At 41.7% G+C, this 11,955-nt stretch overlaps 1 protein-coding gene across 2 annotated transcripts in view; it reads left to right on the forward strand.

Moving 5' to 3' along the window:
* sobpa (sine oculis binding protein homolog (Drosophila) a) overlaps nucleotides 1-5,281 on the forward strand; it is a 68,541-nt gene extending 63,260 nt beyond the window's left edge. For both annotated transcript variants that reach the window (XM_020621932.1, XM_020621933.1), the window contains 2 exons: nucleotides 1,351-3,391; nucleotides 5,194-5,281. In XM_020621932.1, coding sequence (XP_020477588.1) covers nucleotides 1,351-3,390 — 2,040 coding nt within the window. In that variant the 3' untranslated portion in view covers nucleotide 3,391; nucleotides 5,194-5,281. The remainder of the gene's footprint in view (nucleotides 1-1,350; nucleotides 3,392-5,193) is intronic.
* The last annotated feature ends 6,674 nt before the right edge of the window (nucleotides 5,282-11,955 follow it).

Genomic DNA, 11,955 nt, shown 5'->3' on the forward strand with positions numbered 1-11,955 from the left:
TGGCATGGGCTGCTGGGGCTGTGGAGTCTGAAGCAGCGGTGATTTGGTGTGCTGGGGCTGTGACTGGCGTTGGTTGGCCCGCCTGCTCCACCTTCCCCCAGGAGCACCGGGACAGAGGGCCAACCGAGTACCAGTGTAGGGTGAGGAAGAAAAACCGGTGGGAACTGGAGTGGGCTCGGAGACAGGAAACAGAAAAAAAGAACCGAGGCGCATGGAGGACAAAACAGTCTGTGGAGGTGAGGGCTTGGGTGCAGCCTCAGGAAAAGAAAATGGGGAAAACTTATGGTAAGTGAGTTGCCGGTAGATGTCCTGAGTTTCTGGGGAGCTAAGGCAAGTTTCTGTGACCGGGGCTGATTCATACTACGGCTGGGGAATGAAGATGAGGGAAAGCTAGCACCTGAGCCAGCTGAGTCCAGTGTTGGCCGGAGTATTCTGTTATGGTTTAGTCCCCCTCACCAGGAGGGTGAGGGAGAACTGGGGTTGGACTCAAGATGGCTGACCCAGGTGCTAGTACAAAAAAGGAGGTTTAATGGAATAAAAACAATAAGGTGACAACATAACAGGGTCCATAATACATACAAGGGAAGGGCAGTGATGACTAAGGAGACCAGGATGAACAGGTACACATACACACTAATGGCAGGAATCAGGAGAGCAGGAGGATGAGAACGGAGAGATGAACAAAAAGAACTAACGTACACAATGCAATCCACAGCACAGGGACTGTCAGCGTGGAAGACAAAGCACGTATTTAAGTATTGCTAACCGCATAATTAGCGTGATAAGGTCAAGCCAAAATGCACAGATACTGTCAGCGTAGCATCTTACACACGTCTAAAAATGCGGGTCAAACATAAACTTTTAACTTACATAGGGTAAGTATTGTCCGTTACATGTCACAATGTTCCGGCCACGACGGGGCGTCTGCCAGAGGTATAAATAAGGAAGCCAACAAATCACTGGAATACGCCTCAGGTGTGCGCACCGACCCACGAGTCACTAATTACCCGATGTGACACAGCTGAGGCGTTGATCCCGCAAAAAAGGGAGAGCAGGAGAGGAAAAAAAAGAAAGAGAGGCAGGTCGCCCCGAGCGGACCTGACAGTACATTTATATAGATTTCAAGGCTAAGTGTTTACTCTTGACAGATGGAAAAGTGTTTAGAAACACCACCAGTTTCCTTAAAAAGAATCTTTTGTAAATCCATTTCCCCAGATGTTATGGAGGCTGAGCTTCTGCTTTACTTCAAAGGAGGCTGTGTCATATTTCATCAAAAACAAATCAGAAGTCTTTTGTGTGTAGGGTGACAGGTGCTGATACAGTGCGTGTATGATGTGTTTTTTGTTGCAGGTGTGTGACTGGTGCAAACATATTCGCCACACTAAGGAGTACCTAGACTTTGGTGCTGGTGAGCGGAGGCTGCAGTTCTGCAGTGCCAAATGCCTGAACCAATACAAGATGGACATTTTCTACAAAGAGACTCAGGCTGCACTGCCTGGAGCACTGTGCAACCCTGGACATGGGGCTGGTGGGGAGGGTAAGCCAGAGTGCAGTGGAGGGGTACAGCTACTCACTCCTGAATCCTGGGGAACGCCATTAACGGACCTCCGTCGTAAAGCTCCATCACCAGGAGGGCCCTCCACCACCTCTGTTTTTGCCCCTTCTACTCCTTCTGCCACCTCACCCTCAGACACTGCTGTCGTCTGCTCTCCTTCTTCTTCCACCTCAGCCAAGATCCCCACACCCAGACCCCATGAGAGCCCCACAATCCCCCCTCCACCTGTTCCCACTTTGCACCCGCCAGTCGGAGTTCCCTCGGGCAGCCCCCCCATGGTAATGACACCGCGGGGACCCATGCCCTTGCCTCTTTTCATGGAGCATCAAATGATGCAGCAGATTCGTCCACCATTTCTTCGCCCATCTGCCCACCCAGCAGGGCCCAACAGCCCACTTTCAAATCCAATAATTCCTGGTATTGGTCCACCACCTCCCACCAGAACCCTTGGTTCAGCATCAAGCCCCATGCACAGGCCCCTGCTGTCACAGCATGCCCATCCCTCATCCAACCCCAACCCTGGCATAATGCCCCCCCACCCTGGTCTCCCTATTCCAGGCCTGCCCCCTTTCTCCTCAGTCAACATGATGCCTAATGGGCCCATCCCCCTGCCACCAATGATTAACTTTGGCATGCCATCTTTGGCCCCACTGGTACCCCCTCCAACTCTCTTGGTCCCTTATCCTGTCATTGTTCCACTCCCTGTCCCAATCCCTATTCCAATTCCAATTCCCTTCAACCCTAAACCCTCCAGGGAGAGTAGTGGCTCCGTCCGCAGTGTTCTAGAGTCCTCAGAAGCTTCAGCTTCTGGGCCCCACTCTCCAGGTTCCTCTGGAGGTGACAGAGGGGAGCAGAAAGTAGAGCCTACTGGTGTGGAGTGTCTATCTCCTGTACACTTAGAAACAAACAGGATGCCTTTGGTAGATTTGACAGTGAAGGCAGAGAACAATTTGGGAAATATGTGTTTAACCAGACAGATGGAGGGTGTGATTGATCTAACTGTGGGCCAGAAGACATGCCAACAGCAGGTAATTCAAAGAATGCTACCTGGGGTCCAGGTCAAAGTAGAAGCAGAAGCTGAATCAAGATCTCCACCAGCTGCTGGGCTAGGCAGGGAAAGGCAGGGCAGTTGTGATGGGGCAGAAGGGGCCCTCTCACAGGGCCTCCCCAGTGCTACAGAACTGGAAGAGGCCACTCATTCAAACATCCTGGAATCATCAGGCCCACCCTCCAACAACAGCAGCCTTTCTAGCAATGCTGATGCACCAGTGAGCCATCTAAATCCCTGTTTCTCCACCCTTACCCTAACACCCTTACCAAGCACAGTACGGAACCAGCCCCAACCCCTGTCCCAGCTGCAGACTAGCCCTGCCACACCATGTAATGTCATAGTGAATGGTACAGGATGGCATTCCCTTTTAACTCCTGCCTTTGAGTCTTGCTCTGACCAAGAAGGAGACGGAGTTGCAGGAGGAGGCGAGGCAGAGGATCAGCCAGCCAACGGTGAGCTGGAGCATGAGGCACTGAAAGAGAACAATTGCTCAGTTGGCAATTGGGAGCCAGGGAAGCGGGGATCAGCACAAGATGAGATGATGAGCACAGTGGAGGGAAAACCAGACCCTGACTCCAATTTGGAGGAGGGCGAGCATGCCTATGCCCTGCCACTGCTGTCTACTGGAGGCTGTGTGGTTATCCAGCCTGTGCCAAAGCCTGGCGCTGACAAGACAGCCATCCTGTCCTGTTCCATTAGTGCGCCTTTATCAGCAGCTGGAAGCCCTGAGCTGGAGCCACCAATGAAGAGGAGGTGTCTGCGAATCCGCAATCAAAACAAATGAGGTAGGTTCCCCCCAGTGTGATTCCACTAAAACTTTCATGCAGCTGTGCATGCTCTGTATTTAAATATAAATTCACACAGATTTATTCAGTGACATTTTGTAATTCACAGCAGGGTACCCATCAAATAATCAGTCAGTGTTGGTGTTACAAATGTCTTTCACTCCCCAGCATGTATTTGTGAACTACTTAAAATTATCTTTACTTCCACAACATTCTTTAAAGAGTTGTTTATTATTCATACTCAGTCTCATCATTTTAAAATTTGAAAAATTCTGGCAACATTCTCTAAAAATGTTATATCCAGTATGTCATGATCATTTTGAAATATCACAATAAGCCTCATCATTTAATCAAATTGAACAATGTGGTCCTTGTTTAAAGGATGGACACAGTGTACCAGTGTGATAGAAGTCAAACAAGCATCAGCTAAATTATAATCTGAATATAATGCCAGAGGGTGTTTGTGGTTGTCTGTCTCTAAGTGTTAGCCCTGTGATAGACTGGCGACATGTCCAGGGTGTACCCTGCCAATGTCAGCTGGGATCCCCCCCCAAACCCCATTCAGGACAAGCAGTATAGATAGTGGGTGGATGGATGGATGGATTGATAGAATGCCAGAGTGCATATTCCCAAGCTTAAACCCATCTGTAACAGGTGTGCAGGTGATTGAATGTCACCTGGAGGGGTGTTTGCAGGGACAGGCTCTGAAAGCCTCTAAAAGGGTTAGCACACCAGGAGGGAATATGATATGAAACTCATTTGTGAAAAGATGACATGAAACAAGACACCTAAAAAGGAGGTGTTAATACGTCTAAGTGACTTCTAGGATTTCCCTGAGCACTTAAGGTGGGCACACACTTGACGAATGCTGATTATAAATGTAATTTTGGATGTGATGACTGATCAGACCGAGGTGGACAGAATCAAATCCAGTCTGGGATAGTCACTGTTGACAGTCAGCAGATAAAATTCTGTAATGTGTGTCATATAAAGAGTCTAATCCTACATGAGGCCTCCTTCCTTCCCATCCTTCATGTCAAACATCCAATCACCAACTGATATCTGATCAAGGGGCATCAGTCCATAAAAGACCTCTGTAAAGAGTGGTCTCATGTATCCTTGCTCATGGCTCCTCCGGGTAAGTCTCCTCGCTCCTTGCTTCTCAGAGCAGGAAAAAGAGCTTTGGGATGTTCTGGAATGGCTTCTTGGTTGAGCAAGGATTGAGGAGCAAGGAATGATTAAATAAGAGAATTTACCTCCAGTCATTACAGACAGTTGTTAAGTGTGTTGTCTATGGTTTTTACTCAGTCTTAAGGTGTGTAAGGCTTTAATTGTAGCCTGTCCAGTCTTAGAAAGTTCCAGCTGTGCATCAAGTATATACCTGCCTTTAGAATGCACAAAAGAAAATAACTAAAATAAGCCTCAAAGTAAGACTCAATATAAGACTAAAACTGTATTAAATATACAATAACTGGTAAGCAATGTACTTGACATGCATGTGCAGTTTGTTTTGTTGTTGTAAATTTTTATTGATTTCTTGCTGGAGCATGTGCGTAACCAGTGCATTAATTAACCAAACATTCCATTTATTTAACACATGCTTGCATTGCAAAACTGTCCTAGTGTGGTACTTGTATAAGCCCTTTGCTATGAACTGAACCCTTTCTGTTCACCCACTTACCTTTAATTTAAACGTGGAGCTGCCTTCTTGAATTCATGCATCAACTTCACCCAGAACAGCCCTGGAGGGGGGTTGCTCATCCACTGACTCAGTTTTATTCTCCTCCCACTCTTTTTCACAGATGGATGCTCTGAGGACCGCAGTGCCATCAACGACACTCACTTGTCCACCCCCACCTCCAAATCCCACCCCTCCCAACTACAGCTCAACACATGTACGCACACAGACACTGTTCTTGTCTTCACCCATCGTCCAGACTACCAGCACCACAAATCGCCTTCAACAACTGAGTCCAACCAAACATGTGTATCATAGTGGAGCAGACAGGACTCCTTTTGTTTGTGTGACAGACACACTAATGGACTACAGACTTGATGTTGCCAGCAGGATTGTTTCACCTTTGAACTGTAGACAGTAGGCCTGTATCACTGCAACAGAAGGACTTTACCCCATTGCTTTTCTCCTTGTTTAGAGACTCTTATCCCACACTGCCCCTTATACCTTATCCACCCTCTCTTATCAAAGCAAGTACTCTGTGCTGTGTGTTACTGTGGAATGCACTACAGTGTCCGATTTTCAAAGTCACTGTTGGGAATTTAGTGAAGGAACCTAAAGAGAGGTTTTCACACCTCTATGTAACACTCCTGTTTCAGTCCAACTTGATGCCACACCACAGGTGCAAAATTGCCACTCCAGTAAGTGTTTTTGTTTCTCATACTACTTGTCACTAAGGAATAAACTGATTTCACAGAGTCTGGATTGTAGAGCCACAGTGCTGTTAAAAAAAGATAAAAGAAATTCTGCACTATCTTCGTAGCTCTTGCTTGTCAGCAACCAGCAATGATGTACTAGCCATCCTGACACTAAGAGTTCTGGATGATTCTGATGGGTGGTAGCTAAAAAGAAGTATAACAAGAATGCAGCTAGTTCAATATGACTGAAGGACAATTTAAAGAGCTATTTCCATCAGAGGCCAGAAAACTGTCCTTGGACATAAAATCACTAGTTGCATTGATAATTATTGCTGAGGCAAACTGAAGGACAAAGTATTAACCTTCACCAGCAACTAATGGTGTGTGGATGCAAACATGCAAGCTCTGCTATTTTCCTATGGTGTCTGTTTACTTGTAAATGTCACTGAATTTTGATATCCACTCAGTTAGCAGTTTATTAGCTACACCTAGCTAAAACTAAGTTAGTCTTATCCAGTGGCTCCCTAACTGAGGGGTTGGGGGTTCATGTGTATGGCATTGGGGGTGAAAGGGGAACCCAGCAGAAAAAGTTTGGGAACCACTGATCTAATCAATCCTCCCTTCTCAGTTTTCATTAAAATGGTTTTGTTTGGAATAAGCATACGACCAGAGTTTTTCCATTTGGATTTAACTATTGAATGGTAATGTAGTTTGTGGTGTTGTTCAGTTGTACTGCATAATACTGACAGTTTTTTTTTTCTTTTGTATTTTGTCCATCCCATGTATATCTGTGAGGCTAGGCTAAATAACAGAAACAGCCCTCTGTATAATGTAGTGCAATTTGACAGCAGCACAAACAACAGCCTCCAGAATGATCGTACAGTCAGTTCAACAGTATGAACAAAAACTGAACATTATCACCTTCATCATCACCTTAGGATTTATTGCAAGGTGTGTCTACTGCCAACTGAGTGTATGTTGTTTCACACAAATGATTCAGAGTTGTTCGGATAATCATTTATTAACATTTTCTCACCCTCAGGAATATTGTCTGTGTTCTTCAGCAGTAAGCCCTGCTAGTAACAGTAATACAGGCCCCTTTTGTTTGAGAACATTGCAAGGATTACTGCACCTCCAAAAGAACTGGGATGGCATAGCAATGTAGAAAGTCTGCCAATCTGCAGTGGGCACTTGCTACCGCATGCTAGTACTTAATCTTTTTTATAATACATTACCAGTGATGTTCCTGTCATGGGTTAGTTTAAGACTGACTGCACTGAATTTAGAGGGGGCAGAGGGAAGCCAGCACTTTCATAAATAATTCTCTTAGGACCTGGAGGAAAACTGCTGAAGTAACACTGCAGAAATGTTTCAACAATATACACACATGACAAATCCATTTGGAAAATAAGTTGAAAAATGTTTATGCATTGCCTTTAGCTTGTCCAGGTTGCCAAGTTGCCTCATCTTTTGCCAATTTTCATTTTTTAAGCCAAATCTAAAGCCAGCGTTGTCCTTGATTTGTGCTCTATGTACAGCTTTTTGGACAGTTTAAATACTTGCAACACAAACTGGCACACATCCATCTGATCTAATTTACTTACACTGCAGCTTAAGCTTGGGAGTTGGGACACCATCAGCCAGCATTTAGTTTACACTCCTATGGAGGAGGTATATTGTGTAAGTGTGAGACAAGGTTTTATCATATGCCAAAAGGCTTCTGGTGTGTTGAAACAAAACATGTCACCTGGTTTTCAGTGGAAATGGGATTCCAGACTGAAGATTTGACCAGATAATTTATAGTTGCCAAAATAGCAAGCACTTATTTTATCATAAAAAAGGAAGATAGAGGAGAGCACAAGTGGTTGTCAAAAGCAGTATTACCCTGTCATCTCTCTTTTTGGTTTACTTGGTCCATAAAGGCCTAGGATATGTCACACTGCAAGTAAAGTTCTGGATTAAAAAGAAGAAGTTGAAGTATCCTCAGTAGTGGGTTACATTAGATGTGTACAGTGCTTTGCAAACTCAGCGTATCTCAGTGTTATACCTGAAGTCCTTGTTCTTTTTCATTCTGTCACATTGAGACACTGTGTGAATCAGTCTTTGTCTAAATGAGGCCCGGCATTTACTCATGCACATTTTCATATGTAACAAGCATGCTTACCATGTCACACACAATGCATATAGTAAATTTTACTTTTGTATGTCTGCTTGTGTGTGTCTATGTGTGACGCAGGTGCAAGCAGAGATCCTAGTTGAGATTGCAGAGTGCTGACTCAGAATAAGCAGTGTGCAACTCTATCTGTCGCCTGTTAGTCAGGCATTTAGACTTAGCTTGCCACTTGCCAAGGCCCAGCTTTGGTACCAGCTTAAGCATTTCCTTGCCCCCTGTTTCATTTCTCTTCATGCTAAGGCAGTGAAAATGGTCTTTGTTAGCTGGTTGTTGAGTTGTGTTTGCCCATACATAGAGTTATTCAATTTTGCTGTTCTATCACAGATCTTCATATGCACAGCATTTCGAAACTTACTGAACTGAGCAATTTCTCTGTCCAACCACGAGTTGTCTCATCTCAGTTGAAAGCACAAAAACCAGGGTTGATGTAACCTAAAATCCCAACACTGTGGTTGTGTCTGTACAAAACCAGGGCCATAGCTACACTATTAGAGGTAATAAGCCCACAGTACCACATCACCATTTTGATGAGAATCAAAAAAGGTCTTGAATTTTTTATTATGGAGATTTTTCATATTTTGATCATTCAGTCAACTTTCAACAATATTTTATGTACATTTTATATTTTAGAAAACATAAAATACCAACTATTTTAGGATGATTAGTCCCCCACACTGGTAAGGGTTCTAGTATGACTACTAGCTCATCTCCCAGATTCAGTCAAAAGCAGTTGAGGCATGATTTCTGATAAGGAACTATCCATGTCTATTTGTTCTCCTGCTTGGCACCAACACATACAGACATACACATATAAAACAACAACCCTTTTATATCTGATTTTAATTTGCACCATGTTATGTTGGTGTTAAAAATGGTATACTGTCTTTGTCTGAGACACATACTGAGGACATGAATGCCTAACTTATGTGAAAACCCTGGACTACTGAAACAGTCTTTGTGATGGTGAACAGACTCATGACAGATCTCCAGCATTCCTCTTTTGATGATGGACTACAGGCCTGGTCAACAGCCTGAATTATGCAAAGACAACTAACTACAATTATAGAGATGACTGGTCCACAGACAAAATAAACCGTAACATGATTTCCATGTTACTTTTCAAAAACAACAGAGAAGTTGCCTTAACTCTTGCTTGTATAATCTCTACAGTTAAGACAATGATGCTTGCTTGTAAAGAAAACTTTCCCTTCTTTGTACAAAATGAAAGATACCAGAAACAACAACTTTGTTATCTTGCTAGTGTCAATGTATAGATGATCAGCTTTTTCTGTAACTTGTATGGACGTCACATTTTTGCTAAGAAACTCTCCTCCTGACTTTCTTGTTCCTAAACATCCGATCTGTTCAATGTTTTAACTTGTGGTGGACTGTCAATCTTTTTGTGTACATTTTATAGTATTATTTATTGTTGACAAGTTTTGCATTTTCAAACAATAACAAAGTGAAGACAGTTTGACCTGAGCATTATATTCCAATGTAAATGCCTGGTGAACAGTGAAATGCTTTTTTAATTATTAAAATGGAGAAAACAGTTATATGAGAAAATGATCTTCTGTCTTTTTATTAAGATGTTGTAACATGTACATAACATGTGGCAAAAAATACTTTGAAAAATAATAATTTTTGTGTTGTAATGGTATTTGTTTTATTCAGTGAATTGCTCTTAAAGACAAATAAATAAGAGGCACACACAACTCTGCTGGGTCATATATGTTCAAAAACATTTCTGTATACATGTACATGTAAAAGTACATACATACAGGTCAGACAACATAGGATTAGTATGATAATAGATTATTAAATTATAAAAATAGTTTTTACTTGATTTACTTTGATTTTTACGTGAGTCGCCACTTCACATAATTTACACCACGACATACAGAATCAGTGTAAACCTGTGAAAATCATAATTACACAAGTTGCACGTAAATTTCACAGGTGTCACATTATTTAGTTAAAAGTATCTACGATAAAATCTTTAATATTAAGAGAAAACTTGTATAGCTCTAGGTAAATATTTCAATTTGCACAAATTACACACTTTCAAATTCTAACTCACTATGGTTGACAGTACATAATATTTGTTTATATAAAGTCAAGATTACATAAAAACAAGCCATGAAATATGCAGGCCACATGACGACATTAGATTATAACATTGTCTTGTAAGCATGGTATTAAAGCCTATTTAAGGAGCCCAATGCAATCAGCATTAACTTCTCAACCAATTTAGTTTAGGATACTAACAAAAAACAGCCTAGGATCTGACCTAGGAGCTACTGTACCAGTCAAGCTTACAATCATGCTAAAATAATGTTAACAAATACTGTATAATTAAGTACATGCTTAAACACCTTTTAGAATGCTGAATCATTCATGAATAGGCTTTGGCTATACTGTTTCAATACTGAAGACCAACACTGAGTGAATAAAATAAATAAATAAAAAGAAACACCACCACAAATGAGTGCAGTAAATATGAATTATTATTTATTGACAATTTAGTCTACCAGTAATGCCCAGTAAAGGTAATAAAGTAATTAAGTTATAATTTATAAATTGGTTAACATGGACAAAAAAAAAGTGAATAAACCACCAGAAAGCATAATGTGGTGGCAATGAGGTATTATCTGTCTCAGAAATATACATACACTACCATAAATAAAAGAGACAGTTTTGTTTGAACAACTCCACTGTTTTGGTCTCATTTGTTAATGTGTTTAATTCCCGAGGTTTCTGACGGTCTGTAGACAAGAAATGTGAATTTAATGGTCTCTAGCTCCATCTTATGGCTTCTGAAATGACTGGCTCCCTCCACAGTATGGCGAAGGCAGTAAAAATGGCTCGAGAGGTATAAACAAGAAATGGGCACAATTGAATGAAAACACAATATATTGCCTCCAGTATAATAGGCACTATAAAAACAACACACACACAACAGAATGATCCGTTTTTGACAGTCAGAAACTGTGCTGTGTTGATTCAATTTTTCATATTTTACCCTGTTATGGAAACATTGTTGGGACAAAATAACATGAATACCTTCCAATGTCATTAATGTATTTTAAGAGGACATATATATTTGTTCTTTTTATGAAAGATTTATTGGAGATTACTGGACTGTCCCTGTGACCCAATCCAGGACAAACCAGAAGCTAGATGAATAATACTATAAGGTGTCCCTTATATTTTGCTCACCTCCTTTATTGCAGAAGCACAAATACATTATTATATTTATACAAAACAGCATATCAGACTTTGTCTGGGACACATTTCCATCATTGTACCTTTTGTTTTCACAGTCCAATTAATGCCCTTCAGAAAGAAACACCATTACTACCACCACCATCATCAACTTATTATGTATACAATAGCTGAACACTAATAATAGCCTACTCGTTATTATCATTAATAATAGTAATTGTAATTGTTGCATTATTTTTTATTCTCCTTCAGCAGTCCTACATTTTAATCAATTCAAAATATGACAGAATAATAAAATAACAGGCCTTTTTCACAGATGCCTTTTTTGGACTGTTTGTCTATATTGATGGTTGATTGTACTTGTGGGATTTCATAAAAAGAGAAATATAAGCATGTCTTTTTTAACTGTAGTAAAAACACAGGTGTAAATAATAAAATGAATTATGGCTGATTTGTATTTAGATGCTTCTGTTTATTGGGTTTCCATGAATAATGGGTTGACTATGGTTGCTGTCGAGTCTGGTGCCACTATACAAGTGATGTGACATGATGACTGAAAACATCCTGATTTAGTTTTAACAGTGAAAACATGAGATGTGGTGTAAAACTGCACTTTCCTCAACCAGCCTAACACTGTGTAGTTCCCAGATATCACCTTTCCAACAGTGTATTTGTTGCTATGAGAGGTTCTTCCTGGGATTTTCTGTCACTGAAGTTTCTGTAGATGGCACTGATGTGTTTATCTGTGTCCCACCACTATGGCTGGTGGCTCCCAGCCACCAACAACCACCCA

Source organism: Monopterus albus, unplaced genomic scaffold (genome assembly GCF_001952655.1).
Source record: "Monopterus albus unplaced genomic scaffold, M_albus_1.0 scaffold270.1, whole genome shotgun sequence".
Classification (NCBI taxonomy): Eukaryota; Metazoa; Chordata; class Actinopteri; order Synbranchiformes; family Synbranchidae; genus Monopterus; species Monopterus albus.